General features: G+C 46.8%; 2 protein-coding genes across 2 annotated transcripts in view; one reads left to right on the top strand and one right to left on the bottom strand.

Moving 5' to 3' along the window:
* LOC310985209 (UTP--glucose-1-phosphate uridylyltransferase-like) overlaps positions 1-16450 on the top strand; it is a 283068-nt gene that overhangs the window by 68992 nt on the left and 197626 nt on the right. The window lies entirely within an intron of this gene.
* LOC310985347 (E3 ubiquitin-protein ligase pellino homolog 1-like) lies at positions 985-15911 on the bottom strand. The gene is made up of 7 exons (XM_083970922.1): positions 15679-15911; positions 9627-9819; positions 6815-6944; positions 6575-6676; positions 5128-5325; positions 4809-4997; positions 985-1738 (listed from the first exon to the last, which is right to left on the bottom strand). Exons 2-7 carry the CDS (start codon positions 9704-9706, stop codon positions 1145-1147), a joined length of 1293 nt encoding a protein of 430 aa, XP_083827048.1. The 5' UTR covers positions 9707-9819; positions 15679-15911; the 3' UTR covers positions 985-1144.

Below are 16450 nucleotides of genomic sequence, written 5' to 3'. Positions count from 1 at the left end.
CGGCGAGTCATGATAATAACGCCGCCGAATCGCCGTTTATGGTCGGAACTAAGACGGTATCTGATCGTCTTTGAACCTCCGACTTTCATTCTTGATCAATGAAAACATTCTTGGCAAATGTTTTCTCTTTCGTCTGTCTTGCGCCGGTCCAAGAATTTCATCGTGCGCGCTGAGGCTCATGGGAAATGTAGTGTGGAAACGCTTTGCTTTCCAAAACTCCTCGTTGTCCCTTTAAATAACTACTCAAACTGATTATTAAATGATCAAAGTAGTTGACGACTAATTTAATCATCGATAATTGTTTGATTAATCGATTAATTGTTGCAGCTCTACATAATAATAATGAATTTTCCTTGTAAAGCTCTTTACATTTTAACGAAACATCTCAAAGTGCTGCAGGTCTCTGGTAAAACAAAGCAAACTGAGTGGAAGGATTCAGACTGAGACTCAGCTTCAGTCTCTACGGTGGCTCTGCAGGGTCAACTGAACTCCCTCACTGACCCTTCACAGCCACCGTAGCTTTTTAACCCTTTGCTTCTCTTCACTAGCCTGACAAGCCAGACTATATCATTAACATGTCTAGTCTGGCAACGACCGGTAGACCTCGGCTCAATCCAGGGGGCGGGATGAAGGCTGTCTTTCAAACTGCCTCTGCACCAATAGGGTAGCGCTACGACCAATCAGAGCAAAGAGCAGGATGACGTTAGCCTGACAAGCCAATTAAAATGTATGTCGCCATCGCGTTAAGCCGCCCAACGACTCTCTAAACAGATAGAGCGCTGTGATTGGTCAACACAACCGGTGTTCGAGACTCAAAAAGTTCCTATGGCTCGTTTCTAGACCCACCTGCGGAGCAAAGAGATTTGCTGCTGCTAGGGTGCAGCTAGATTTCTAGGCTAACTCTTCACGTCTTCTTCCTCCAACTTCACTCTCATTATATATTTACTTTTTTTTGTCCTTGAAATAAGAATTGTTTTCGTCCTCAGCGTCGCTCTGATTCTCGGCCGTGAAGAATAAATACGGAGCTGAGTCCGACCAATCACAGCTGATCCGGCGGCGGTGGGCGGAGCCTGAACAGAACTTACCTGAACCATCAAGTTAAATAAAGTTTATTAAGTTATGAAACAGCAGCAGTCGTTGTTGTTCAGTCCAGCGGGCTCTGGAAGATGAGTCTGACGACGGCGGCGGCGGCGTTGGCAGCTTTGGCGTCGTTGGCGTCGGCGCCGAGCGGCTGGATGCAGAAGGGGCAGGCGGCGTGGAAGGCGTGCGTGCCGTGCGGCAGCGGGATCTGGCTCCAGAACGCCGCCGTCTTCTCGGAGCAGACGTGTCCGCAGGGCGCGAAGGCGTGCGTGGGCGGCTCGGCGTCCACGTAGAAGGCCGCCTCGCAGCCCAGCCACAGCGGCACGTAGGGGCCGCGGGCGCGACACATGGGGCACTCCCGCTCCTCCGGGTTGCTGCGGCGACCGCCCCAGCCGTGGTAGCCGTGCACGTGGCCGCAGCGCGTGTAGGCCCAGGGCTGCCGGTCGTCCGGCACGTCGCGGCGGCGCAGGCTGGGGAACGCCAGCGTGTTGAAGCCGACCGGACACTGCGGCCGGCCGGCGTTCAGCTCCCGGCGCAGCGCCTCCAGGTGCTTGACGGTCGGCGTCCGCGCCAGACCCTCGGCCGTCCGCCACAGCAGCGTGGCGCCGCACAGGTCCACCAGGGAGCCGTCCACCAGCTGGTTGGACTCGGACGCCGCCTGGCGGAGGAGGAGGAGGAGGAGGAGGAGGAGGAAGAAGAGGAGAGAGGAGGAGAGAGGAGGAGGAGAGAGGAGGAGGAGGAGGAGGAGGAGGAGGAGGAGGAGGAGGAGGAGGAGGAGAGAGGAGGAGGAAGAGGAAGAGGAGGAGGAGGAGGAGGAGGAGGAGGAGGTCAAAGGTCAGACACACCTCAGCACACACTTAGAGGATGATGTAAACATTTTGTCTAAACAATAAGATCAAGGAAGTATCTTTCAAAATTATACACAAAATATATCCAGCAAAAAAAACATTAGACAGATTTAAACTAACGATATTGATACTCTTATGATTTCTGTGGCTTGTATGATGAATCTAATTGAACATTTATTTTTTCACTGTTTCACTATTTATATTCAAATGTTTTGGTTTAATGTAGGGATGTGCACGGTTACCCGAGTACCCGGGTACCCGAGTAGGCAATCTGCTATCCGGTTATGAATTTATTACCTGATTAACCTAGGATTAAAAAAACGGCACGTTAGAGCGTCAGTCTAGTGTCGGATCAAACTACATTATCATGCCATGGTTCGGCTTTTTGTAGCGTTAAACAGTTTCGGATCAAGCAACATGGTTTTTTGCTGTGTAAAAGCGTTTTGGATCGAGCCTCCGACTTTCAAACCTTTTACAATAATGTGTGGTGGTTCCCTCGGGGTAAGTCGTCGGGAGGGAGACGACAGGTGTCATCAAGTCTGTTAGAAAACACAAACACTCTGAAACCTTCCCGAGGCAGAGAGGACCGAAGGCACCAAAATGTAGTGTGGACTAATAAATAAGCACCGCTAATGATTAAAAACAAAAACAAAACCAGTTTTCTCCTCCGAGGCAGCCGCGGCGCTCAGAGCGCATGCAGCACATTTATGCCGCGGTATTGATATTTTGTCTGACGACGCTGTGTGTCAGTGATGCGGACTGTCTGACGGACAGAGCGCATTTATGCCGCGGCCGCGCTCTGTCCGTCAGACATGACGTCATTCTATTTTTATTAAAGTAATCGGTTACCCGGGTAACACCAGGTTAGGTTACTCGGTAAGAAGATTATTTGAAATGCCCATCCCTAGTCTAACCGGTCTGAACCTGTTCTACAGGATGACGAGGAGGGTGTGACATCACCGTTGTTATGTCGACCAGCTGCATTTTTACCCACGATTCACACACACACACACACACACACAGGTTCAACACCACTGATCCTCCAGGTCGTGGTGGTTTCCCTCCGCCTCTCACACTCACACATGAGTCACAGTGACCTTTGACCTCTGATCTAATCAATCAGTTCAACCTTCGACCTTTCACCTGCAGTTTCTCTCTTTATATACATACACCTCTCTCTACCTCTCTCTCTTTTTCTACTTCTCTCTCTCTCTCTCTCTCTCTCTCTCTACCCCTCCCCTCTCTCTGTCTCATCCCTTCTTGCTGAAACTCTCTCATCATATTCTGTCTCACTGAACTAGTTTTTCCGTCTCTGTTGTGGTTGTTTTCTTCAGTTGACCCCTCAGAGCCACCGTAGTTATGTCACATATTTACCCTCTTTGCTTTTTAACACATTTCCACTTCACACTGGTTTCACGTTGCTTCTCTTTCCCCTGAACGACTGATAGATAGAGGTGTTTAGGCTTCTAAATTAACTTTTTTGATCACTAGCCAATCAGAATTCCCACTAGCCACATTTTTTCCGGTGAAAATAAGAGCGATAACTCTGTTTCCCACTCTTCATGAAAATAGTAGGCCTACTATGTTTTTAACATAACTGACAACTGAAATGATTACTTTCAGGTATTGTCCCTCCTCTATTAAATGTATAAATATAAAAAGGAGGCTGAAAATCACAGGTCATGTCTGTTCTGATGATACAAGTCGTTGGTCTTCTATAAAACACATTCTACATCTGGGGGCAGAGCTCTGTGGGAAACAGTCGGGGAGCAACAGCTGGACAGGGAACCGGGATTTGACACAACACCGACAAGCACTGAGAGCCAGGTAGCATGTCGCTGCAGGAGAAGCAGGTCCGTGCAGCTGAACGATTCTGAGTCGATTCTTATCACATGACATGCAGTGCGCTTGCTGCCTCCCAAAAAGTTGAGACTTTTCCTCTGTGTGTCACGGACATGCACAGAAAAAGAATTTAAAAAAGCTGCAATGCACCGCCTGCTGCTGCTACCGGTAGCTAGCGAGCGACATGTTATGGCGCTTTTCCACTACACTTTCACGGCTCGGCTCGGCTCGGTAAAGCTGCTTTTCCACTACAGCTGAGTTCTTCTAGTACCTCTTCAGTGGGGGCGGGGTCAGCACAGAGGTGATCACCGGGCCGCATTGTCCGTCTCTCTTTTTTCGATCTGCTCGTCTGCTCCAAACTCACTCGTCTGCACCTCGTTACCAGACCACAGTGGTTTTACACACAGCAACATTTAACTCAGGTGAAGGAATAACAACAGTCTCGGTACAGATCAGTGGCCGCTGTTGCCGCTCTGTTTTTGAAATTTCCGGGTTTGATTCTCATGTCAGACGTAGCGCTCGCGACTCTTCCAGTGACGACGCTCTGTCCAATCAGTGGAAGGCAGTTGGATGACGTCACGTTTTAGTATCGCTTCGGCTCGCTTGGAACCAGGGCCGAGGAGGTACTAAAAATAGTACCTGGTACCAGGTACTAGGGCTAGTGGAAAAGCAAAAAAAGCGGGCCGTGCCGCGCCGTGCTAGTGGAAAAGCGCCATTAGAGTCCCCTGCTCCAGAGCGATTATATCTCTATGGCTCTGCTCTAAAACTGTCAATCCTGTGGCGTCAAATACCGGCCTGCGCAGAAATGTAGTAAGTACTGCCAGGGGGACAAATGACTGAGAACAGTAGAGCGGCTCTGACCGTCATGACTGCCTCATGCATCACCGGCCAAACTGGCGAGTAAGTCTTTATAAACACCCGCCAAAATGATATGTGTGTGTGTGTGTGTGTGTGTGTGTGTGTGTGTGTGTGTGTGTGTGTGTGTGTGTGTATGTGTGTGTGTGTGTGTGTGTGTGTGTGTGTGTGTGGTTGACCCACCATCTTGCCTCTCTGCTGGGCCGACCGTGTCTCCCTCAGAGTGAAGACGTTGCCGCAGACGGAGATCTCCCTCCAGAGGCCGGGGCTGGCGTCCTGGCTGAAGCCGCGCTGCGGGTGCATCACCAGGACGCCGTTGGTGGTCAGTCCGTCCATCTGCCCGTCCTGCGTCCGCCACTTCGCCGCCTTCTCCTGCAAACACACACACACACACAAACACACACACACACACACACACACACACAGGTCAGGTCTGAAGCAGAGCGTCGTCTCTCAGAGCGGCGCCGGTCGTGTCGGGTCGGGTCGGGTCGGATGGACCTACCCCCAGGAAGATGTTCTTGGAGGAGTCGAAGCCGGCGGCGTAGATCCGGGCCGAGTACGGCGGACTCCTCTGGCAGATGATGCGGCAGGCGAAGCGGGAGATGGTGCTCTGGACCGTCGGAGCGTCGGCCGGACCAGAACCTCCAGGAACCATGTCGGTCACCACGAAGTCGATGGGGCTCTCGGTGGAGCGCCCGATCTGACGGGGACACGGGTTACTGTGTTATATTATATGTTACCGTACTTTCCAGACTATAAACTGCTACTTTTTTCACACGCTTTGAGCCCTGCGGCCTGTACAACGATGCGGCTAATTCATAGATTTTTAGAGAGATTATGTGCCGAAGAAGACACTAGTTTTGAGTTTTGGTGCAGTGTTTTATTTTCTAACCAGGCATCGGGCGCTCCACCATGTTACTGTCTGTTGGTGCTGTGTTGATGCCGTTTTGGTGCCGTTCAGGCACAGTTTGAAAAAAAACAAAGCAAGAGGAACTAAGCAGGATTTCTCCCGTGGCTATTTAAAAAGCTCCGGAGTAATTGTGATCGTTAACTACATGACTTGTTACGAGTGAGACCGGAGGCTCTCTGCCTTCACCTGCGTCTCACGGCTGAAAACCAACCTTGTAACATCAGTGTAGTACCTGGCCGCCGCCCCGGTGTCCCAGCTCTTGTCTCTGCACACCGCGACACAAACACGCTCCGTAACAAGTAATGTTTTGTTCATGACGGTTAAGACTACAGTTATGTAACGTTATCCACCGCTCCGTATTGATTTTTCGCTGGCTTCATTGTCAACAAATGCACATGGCTAGGAGCGTAACCAAAACAGCGGAAAAGCAAGCAGACTTACATAGTTACACACATCTTCTGTGCACTGTCTGTCTGTGTAAATATCTCATGTTACAACATGAAAAACCTGCGGCTTATATTCAGGTGCGGCCTATATATGTACAAAATCTATTTTCTTTTCAAATTTAGCTGGTGCGGCTTATTTTCAGGTGCGCTTAACAGTCCTGAATTTACGGTATATAAATATATTGACTCATTGGGTCAATTAGGTCTATTGGTGATTGAGAGCACGATTGACGCTTTTTTTTTTGTTTTGTTTTTTTCTTGCCGTTATAAAACACACACAGCTGTGGCTCAGCTGAGGGAAGTTACCGTAAAATTCGGAATATAAGTCGCAGTTTATTTTGGGGCGTCTCAAACTGGGAAAACAAGGTTCTCGAAGCCTATTTTTTAAATAAAAACGCTCTACAAGTCTCCAACGTGAAGTTGCTGTGCTGCATTGTAGCGCTTGTTATTTTAAATAAAAGAAAAAAAGAGATCGCGGGGCCTGCAATATAGCGCACGTGTGTGTGTGTGTGTGTGTGTGTGTGTGTGTGTGTGTGTGTGTGTGTGTGTGTGTGTGTGTGTGTGTGTGTGTGTGTGTGTGTTGTGGTCCAGACCTGGAACATGTCCGTGTTGCTGTCGTGTGTGTACTCCACCACCACCGTCTGAGCGCGGGACAGAGTGTAGGAGATGCTGTGCTGCTCCTTGTTACTGACGGCCTGAGGGACACACACACACACACACACACACACACACACACACACACACACACACACACACACACACACACAGTCGATCAACACTTCTGCTCCTCAGACAGACAGGTGTGTGTGATGACATCACAGAGTGGGCGTGACCTTGGCGGCCTGCGGCGTGCAGGACGTGTGCACGGTGCTGGGCTTGACGCCGTTGGCCTTGATCCTACGACACAGAGCGAAGCGACTCTTCCTCCGACCTTTATCACCGCTGGGGAGGGCGCCGTTACACCTGCACACACACACACAACGACACAACCACACACAACCACACACAGAGCAGACAGGAGTGTAAATGTCATGGATTAATAACGTATAATCATGTAACATTACAACACAATTGATCAGACAGGGAGCTGCTGTGTTGGACGTAGTAAAGCTGGTAACCATGTGACAGCAGGTGAAATATTCGCCGCCAAATATTCCGCAATTTCATGTCTCATGGCACGTACAGTCGAAAGGATGGTGTCTATCTGCTGGTCATGGACTCGGGAGTGAGGCAAGACACGGAAAAAAAATGTTGGCGTATCCCTTTAAAGCCTCTGGAAACATGACTTTAAATAGTAAAAATGCTTAAATTATATCCAAGTCAAGTGTCTCATTAAACATCCACAATAGTCTGAGTGACAATAACTTTTCATAACCATTAGAAAACAGCTCATTCTGCTGTTTAGGCCACAATGGCGACAGTTGATAAAATCCAGTCGTACATGTTTAAAAGAAAAGAAAACATTGCATCGATTGATGACACCGAGCTAGCTAGATAACCAGATATCGTTTGGGCCGCTCATAACCGTCTTTGGTCGTAGTCTCAGAAAAAAAACGCTGTATAAATGCTAAACTACAAGCAGAACTCAAAACATTTCTCTTTTCATGTGCTTATAGCTGAGCTCTTTTGAAGAACTACTTTTTAATTCTTCTGTGCTCTTGCTTTTAACTCTTAAACTCTTTTTAAAATGTTTTGTCTTTATGTAAAGCACATTGAGTTGCCTTGGTATGAAATACGCTAGATAAATGAAGATGCCCTGCCTTGCCTAAATTGTAATTGTAGAGAGGAGTTGTGAGGAGTGGCTAGCGGGAGGAGTTATGCCGTCACTGGGGGATGAGAACAACCGATGTTGCTTCATCAGATTTGCTCTTGATCTGATGAAGCAACATGTGAAACACATTGTCACCACTTCTGTTTTTACTTTTGATAATAAATCGTGTCTCTCCTACGCTGGAAGTTTTTTCAGTTTTTATCCTGCAGCAGCTGGCACCTACAATAGAAGCACTTAGCTGCTGTGCACAGGACTTACAAACTTTTTCTATGTTTAGTATTACTGTATGTACGTGAGACCTTAGGTTACGTAGCTGGAAGGTTTCTGTGGATTCGGGTTCCCAGGAGTCAGGAACCAGCAGCTTCTGTTTCTGTCAGGAAGTCGTCTGCTCTCGTTACCACCAACAGAGTTAGAAAAGAAAACAAGACGTGGGAAAAACTCATTGTTTCTGTTTCTGTCAGTCACAGGGAGGAGGAGGTCTGGACCAGTCTGGACCGGTCTGGACCGGTGTGGACCAGTCTGAACCGGTCTGCACCAGCAGGTCCTGGGTCCGGTCCAGGTCCTGTTCTAGTGACCATGTGGGTCCGGTTTAAACCTCGGAGGTTCCAGCTCCACCAGTCTCTGACTCTTCTTGTCTTTAATCTGAACCTGAACGCACCACGGGGCTTTCGCTGTCCTGCTGCACCCACATGTTTCTCTATGATTAACAGCAGGAGGTCCAGTCCAGTTCAGTCCAGTCCGGTCAGGTCCACGTTGCGGAGCAGGAAGCTGTGGTTGTGAACCAGTGGTGCATTCAGGGCTGTGGTTTTCCTGAGCGTTGCTGCTGGCTGCTGGTTATCTCCAGGCCCAGGCGGCTGCAGCCTCGGGGCAGATAAACAGCGGGCCGGGCCGGGTCTGGCCCAGAGTCGAGCCATTCTTCCCCTGATAACACACTTCCTGTGTTTCAGACTCTGTCTGCACCTCTCAGACCTCAGGACCCGGCTAACTGCTGGTCACACACTCTCTCAGTCTCTCTGTCAGACCAAACCTCTGGACGCTGGAGGACTCAGCTCCATTAAACTCAGTGGTTTAGTTGTCTAAACGTGTTGAACAAACCTGAACATCCATGTTAAAGTCTCGTCCAGTCAGATCAGGATTAAACAGCAGAGCTCTGTGTAAAAACCTCAGTTCTTTTCTGGTCTTTTAACTACAACGTGTCCACAGATACTGACAGATACTGAAACATCTGCTCTGATTCATGTTGAATCCACTGATAGAAACAACAGTTTGAGACAAGAATTCTCTCTCTGACTCATCAAATACACAATCCAACAACTCCACAACGCTCTGGTGGACAAGTTGTGACCTGCACATTCACCACGCTATGAGATAATAACACAACGTTACCAGACAGAGTTGTTTTAGAGGGAAATACAGAGACTGTTGATGAAAAACTGTCCCTGAAGGCAACGCGCATCAGTGGTTTTGCATGAATTTCCCTCTAAAACAACTCTGTCTGGTAACGTTGTGTTATTATCTCATAGCGTGGTGAATGTGCAGGTCACAACTTGTCCACCAGAGCGTTGTGGAGTTGTTGGATTGTGTATTTGATGAGTTTGAGAAATCCCATGAGCCTCCGTAGCGTAGCTCTGAGCAGCTCACGGCTCTGCTCCGCCGTTCTAAAAAATAGCTTGCACCGACAATTAAAGGTAACGAACCTACTGCTATGACTATAGGGATTATGGCAATGGGCCAATTTACCAAAATGTCGAACTATCCCTTTGACATAAGAAGCATTAGACATTTAAATCTGCTTTGGGGGGGGGGGGGGGGGTTGACGGCCCTAGTGTGGTGTGTTTGTGTACATGTTCATGTTCATGTTGTGTTGACCTCACCCCAGCACGATGAGCTCTCCGTACTTGACGGGTGCTTTGGTGGAGGAGGAGACGTTCTCCTGCCCCACGGAGGAAAACATGGCTGCTGCTTCAGGAGGAGGAGGAGGAGGAGGAGGAGGAGGAGGAGGAGGAGGAAGAGTCCTGGGGTCGGCCCTCAGAGCGTCTCCATCAGAGCAGCTCCTCAACACATCACCTGGAGATTCAAAAAGAAAATAAAAGAGGCCATTATTAGTAAAGAAGTTACATTTTTTTAAGGTTTTGAAAAGTCAAAGTTGGTTTGTATTTGTAAAATATTTTTATTCTTATTATTTTGTTTTATTTTGTTGTTTGTCATTTATCTAATTCTGTAAGTTATTGTATTATGTTTTGATTGTCATATTTGAGTGTCTGGACCCCAGGAAGAATAGTCCTTACCGAGGTGAGGACTAATGGGGATCCACAATAAAAACTAAAAACTAAACTAAACCTGCACACAACAAAAACACAATACACAGGTTGAACAGGTTGAACAACACACACACTTTGAATGTTTCATGTAAATGTTAAAAACCCTCCTCAGACGACCGTACAAACACACACAGACACACACACAGAGGCTTCAACACGACGACATCATGCATCATGACAATAACACCCACAATGCCTTTGTGCTGCCGGACAATGTCTGTATTCAGACAAGTTCACTGAGACTGAGTGAGGTGAAACACACACACAGACACACACACACACACACACACACACACACACACACACACACACACACACACACACACACACACACACACACACACACACACAGCATTCATTCAGCTGTGATGTCAAAAGGCTGCAGGACGCAACGTCATCACTAATCTACAGAGTCAGATCGGAGCAGGTTCAGGGTTTTGTTGCTCCTCGTCCTGAGAGTCAGACAGGAAAACACCTGCCGGGACACTGATGCTTTCTAGACACCGTGATCCCCCCAAACTGAATAAATACCACACATAGCAACACAAAACACACACACACACACACAGAAATAGTAATGTTTCTTCAATCATTTCAGATTTGTCTAAACGGTGATATATAGCTAAACTTCCATTCGTTACTATTGTTCTCATTTGTAAAAGTCAAGTGAGCAAAAATGTTGGTTGTGTGGGAGTTTCCTTTACACAATAGAGAAAAAAATTACAGAGAAAAAACATTGGTACCATTGGTATTATGGGCCATCGGTATTGGTATCGGCAAAGACGGTTTATAAACCAAGACCTTCCATGACGAGTCAGCTTCCTGTACACATGTCACATGGGTTTTTAGGAGACTAGCAGCAGCCTTGAGTGAATTGACTCCAATGGGACAACTGAACGTGACACAGATTATGGTCGATTCTTTCTCCCCACAGTCACTGAAGTAAATTTTGAACTAATTTTTCACAAGCCACATCTCTTCTGAACATTTTGACACGAAAATCGCTTGAGGGCAATACAGGTGCGCTCCAGACAAGACAGCTTCCAAAACAGCAAATATTTTTAGCCGCTTTGGCCGCTCGTCACGTGACTGACGTCAAAGTTCGATCGCGCTGGTCATTGGGGAGCCGAAGGAGAAAAAAAAGAAAAGAAAAGGCAGCCGAAGGACGTCTCTATTCTGACAGGTTGCCGCCGAACCGCGTCATAGCTAATAACCCTAAAGTTAAAGTTAAACCTGGCTCAACTTCTCGTCTCGGCGCTTTGGATGCTTTGGAAGCGCTGTGACGCCAGTTGAAGCTTTGGACGCTCAGGTCGCCGGGCTCTCATTGAAAATTGAGCCGTTTTGACGCTTTGGAAGCTTTTGGTGTGAATGCACCATTAGGGATGGGCCGCTCCGATCCAGTATCGGCCCAGAATTTCAGTCGGTGCGTCCCTGGTTCAAATACACTCGTTGTCTCCAAACACGACAACCAGGAGGTCACCGACTCTGACCTCCATCAAAACCAGCTCCCTCTGGTGAACTGGGAGATCTGGTGGGTTGAAGGTCAAGATCTCTATGATGAAAAGAGACGACCCCCCCCCCCCCCCCCACCACCACCACCACCCTCCTCCTCCTCCTCCTCCTCAGCTTGTGTGATTGCAGGCGGACAGACAGAGGCCCATTCAGCGGCTGCAACCAGAGCCCCGATGAGGAGGAGGAGGAGGAGGAGGAGGAGGAGGAGGAGGAGGAGGAGGAGGAGGAGGAGGAGGAGGAGGAGGAGGAGGAGGACGCCCTCTGAGGTGACCTCACTCCTCTGGAACAAGCGCCCTGTTGTCTCCGTCTCCTCTTCCTCTCGTGACGGAGACACGGCGGTGGCGGTGGCGGTCCACGGTCTGACAGCGAGGTGAATCACACGTCGCGGCTCAAACACATCACTGATTTTCATCCCAGGGCTCGTGACTCAGATCTCATGGTGTCGCTCCACAGACTTTGTTTTGACTCCTGATTGACTTCCTCCTCCTCCTCCTCCTCCTCCTCCTCCGTTGGGATGCACTGAGACCAGGTTCAACAGATCTGAAGCCTCTCGTCAAACCAAACTCCCCCAGCTCACAGTTTACACACTCGGATGCTGCAGATGTGCAACAGTAAAACCAAACAGGTCAAAGAGTTCAACTGGTTCAAACTACGGGTCGCATCAAAGGTCAAAAGGGAAATAGTTTCAGAGTCCTCCGTGCCTTCTCTGAGTTACGGGGGGTCCGCGTAGCAGTATTTGTCCATATAATGGTTGTGAACGGAGCTCACTTTTCTTCGTCCAAAAAGACACACCAAAAAACATCCAAATACCTCCATGCTGCTCGTCTGTAATGTCCCTCTTGTATTGAAGCATCGACATGAGAAATTGTTCCGCCGGTCAATGCAAATCACGCGAGATTTGCACTGACACAGGCAGAGCAGTGAACTGAGACACTGGGAGCTTCCGCTACAAACAAGCTTAAAATATAGACTTATTTAATTTTTTTCTGAACAATTTCTCATGTTGGGACTTCAATACAAGAGGGACATTACAGACGAGCACTATGGAGGTATTTAGATGTTTTTTGGTGTGTCTTTTTGGACGAAGAAACGTGAGCCCCGTTCGCCACCGTCATATGGACATGCAGTGCTGCACGGAGCCCCACTGTAACTCAGAGAAGGCACGGAGGACTCTGAAACTTCTCCCAGCCCTTAGTCCACATGAGGGTGGGTAGAAAATGAGTGAAATTTGAATTTTGGGTGAACTATCCCTTTAAACCTGAGCTGCTTCTATACTGAAAAACTCTGACCAGTCAAACTTCAGGATGTGTTAGAGACTAGTTCACCTGTCTAACTCTGAAGCAGGTGGATGTGAACGACTCAGGAAGGAGGAAACACACACACACACCTAACCCTGTTCACCATGGCAACAGACAGAGATAAAGAGTGTGTGGCTGCAAAGTGTCAGTGTCACGTCACACTTGGGGGGGTTGGGGTGGGTGCTGGGGGTTAAAGGGCGCTTACAAACACACCAATAACTCCATTCTGAGCAGATGAAGGCGACAGCTCCATTGTTGCCTCATGTAAACGGTACCAATCCATCAACCAGCAGCTGCTTCCTCATCAGTCCTCATCACTATTAATCATTGTAATCAGGTTTTGTTGCGTCACACAGGGAATTACCGTCAAGTTTCTTATAAAAGCCTCAAAGCCTCCTGAACTGGACCGGGTCTGGCTCCAGGTTTGAGTACGTACATAAGTTAGAAGTTAGGGTCTGTTTCTGTTCTGTATTATTCATATATGATACATTACTATTTTATAACTTATTATTGAATTACCTTAAGGAGAAGGGGTGGGATTTAATAAGCTTCGGCTTCTTCCCACTCCTTTTGAACATAATAAATAGGCTACAGTGTTTATTTTGTTGTCTTGTATGGTTGTTTTATATTTTGTTCTTATTTTATTCTGTGGTCAAATAAACTTGAATTCAATTCAATTCAATTAAATTTTCTACAAGTTCTTGTGAATGAACAAAACCTCTCAAAGCCCTGCACGTTCGCCTGTTTGAACCGTTTCTAACGCTCACGAGTATTGATTTGAGCGCAGGAAGCCCGACGTGGTCCAACCCGAGTCCTGACCCCAGTTATTTTGATGTTTTCAACCTGAACCCGGTGCGTCCGGTCGTGTTGTTTGGTTCGACCCGTTGAGAACTCGGACTGACCCAAGGAAGAGGCTATAGAGCCTATAAACCAGGGGCGCCAAACTCATTTTCGTTCAGGGGCCACAAACAGCGCAATGTGACCTCCAGTAAAATAACAGCATCATAATAACCTATAAATAAAAATAATTTTGAATTTTTCCCTTTGTTTTAGTGCGTTTACAGTTCATGGACTATCTTTTTACAAAACATGTTATGAACAACCTGAATTTTCTTCATAAAAGTATGTTCAATTTCAACAACTTTATGCCTCCTTTGTCTTGTAATGTCATTTTCACATTTGGCAGATTCATCCTGAGGTCAGATTGGACCCTCGGTTTCAGTCTGTGGCCGGAGCAACTGAACACATTTAGTTATTATAAGCTGAATGGCTGCTGATTAAACTCTGGATCTTTTAAACAGGAACAACAGCAGAAGATTTGTTCTAAAAATGAAATAAAAACCTCAGACGGGGCCGGTACGGTTCAGGTGAAGCAAATAAATAAAAGTTTGTGCTTCTATTGGAGGATTTACGGTACACAAGTTTCCTTTTTACAACAGGAACATTTACTGTAGCTGTCCTTTTGTCTGTGAGCAGTTTGTTTTATGTATTTATTATTCAACCATATCAACCTTTGTGATACTGACTCCACAGCTTCCACTTCTGCTTTAATCCACTGAACTTCCTGTGGGCTCAGCAGCAGTCTGCGACTCTGCGTGTGGAGAAGGTGGTCGACTCGACGACGACGTGACGCGGCGCCTGTGAGCTTTTTTAATATGAACGGACAGTTGGACAAAAAAAAAAGAGAGAAAAGAAAAGAAAGGGGGTAAATGGTCCAAGTCCTCCAACAAAAGCAGCGTCTGCAGGGACAGATGCTCTGGTGGTAGCATGGTGCATGATAATCAGTTTGCGTGGACAGAACAAAAGAGGCCAGCTGGGCTACACACACACACACACACACACACATATAAACACACACATACATGACGCAGGGGTCCACAAAGTCTGGGGCCACTTGAATGGGATCATCATCATGGTACAACATGGGATAACATGTAATTATCCTGTAATTGGTAAATAGCAAAGGAGTATTTTGGGATTGTGTACCACAGGCTGCACACACACACACACACACACACACACACACACACTCACAGTTTTTACAGTAGCTACATAGAAAAGTTTAACTAAAGCATTCAATGTCGCACACTTAAATCTATATATAAACATTAAACAATAAGCTTTAACACATTATAAACCACAACAGAGCTACTTTCCTCCATAAAAGTGACCAAATACCATCAATTAACTTAGATTTAGTCACATGGTAGCACATATATTTACCCTCTATGCTATCCACATGTACTTTCTCTACAGTAAGTTACAAGTATAGACATGTAGAAACACTGCAGTAATAATGTTATTGTGACACTTAAGGAAGTACAACAACAGCAACAACAGGCTACAACAATAAAAGTCACTTTAAGTTCATAAAAGTGCTATTAATATAAGTATTTTAATAAAATAAGACCGAATGTAAGTGAATAATTAGTTTGAATATCACAGTTAAAGTTAAATCGCGTCACTTTAATGTAGATGTACATGAGTGTTGTGTTTGTTTTTGAAAGACAGAAAACAGACGTAATATATCAATAAAAAAGACGTTATTTGTCAGTAAAAAAAGACCTTATTTATCGTTTAAAACACATAATAATGGACGTTTAGTTGAGTTACAACGTGAGTAAAACTACAGTTCGCCTGTTAACGTTAACGTGTGTGAGTTTCAGTCGGTTTTTAAACAGTTAAACAGAAGCTAACGTTACATCTTGAAGTTAACCGACGTGTCATTTAACGTAACTTTAACGGCTTTTAACCACGTATGTGACGTAAACAGACACAACTTTATTTAAACTTACCGAAGTCTTTTAACAGTTTCCTCCTGAAGCCGCTTCGTGTCCTGTAAGTTAACGTAACAAGTCCGGTTACCGGTGGTGTTTTAACGGCTGTTTAACGGTTAAAAGTCTTAACGCCGGTGAGGTTTAACGACTTTCTTCTTTTTTCTTTCACCACCGGTTACAGACGACCAACTCAACCGACAACTTCTCCGTCTCTCCGCCGCTGCACCGACACCGACTGAAGCCGAACAGCAGCGTCCTGGTCCCGGTTGGTTCTGGTCAAGTCAACGGTTAAACCTCCTGGCCACTTCCGCTCAGCTTTTCAAAATAAGATGACTAAACTTAAACTTCAGCGTTGGAGTTTCAAAACACACCGAATAAATTATTGATTAAAAAGATAATATCTTTTTAATTAAAGGTTGACTATGTAGAATTACAAGAAAAACAACAGAAAAAGAATTCCAGCAGTCGATTGCCAGACCGTTGCTAGGTAAAACGGGCCGTTGCTAGGGACTCCGCTCTGAACAGAGGACAGCAGAGGAGGAGAACTAAGCAGGATATTTACCTTATGTTTCATTTTTACCGTCATTAACAGCATAATAAATGACTTGTAGCTTGTTACAGGGACAGTGGAGGCTCTCTGCCTTCCACACCGCTGCTGCTCAGAGCCTCCGCTGTCACTGCTATCGTCAAGTTGGAAAAAAAAAAAAAAAGGAGCTCCGTGGCACCGAAAGTCCGCGACGATAAACGGCGCCGGATTCATTGTAGAGGTGGGGGGGCCATGGAGGTTGGG

Source organism: Trachurus trachurus (assembly GCF_905171665.1).
Source record: "Trachurus trachurus genome assembly, chromosome: 1".
In the NCBI taxonomy this organism is placed as follows: domain Eukaryota; kingdom Metazoa; phylum Chordata; class Actinopteri; order Carangiformes; family Carangidae; genus Trachurus; species Trachurus trachurus.
Note: the sequence above shows the minus strand (reverse complement) of the source record. Positions and strands in the feature narration are given on the sequence as shown.

Excerpts from the sequence above, each read along its gene's own strand:
- LOC310985347 (XM_083970922.1), bottom strand. The coding sequence starts at position 9,706 with ATGTTTTCCTCCGTGGGGCAGGAGAACGTCTCCTCCTCCACCAAAGCA. Across the intron at positions 6,945-9,626 it reads GGAGAGCTCATCGTGCTGGG|GTGTAACGGCGCCCTCCCCA; the intron begins GTGAGGTCAACA and ends GTGTGTGTGCAG. Across the intron at positions 6,677-6,814 it reads GCACGCCGCAGGCCGCCAAG|GCCGTCAGTAACAAGGAGCA; the intron begins GTCACGCCCACT and ends TGTGTCCCTCAG.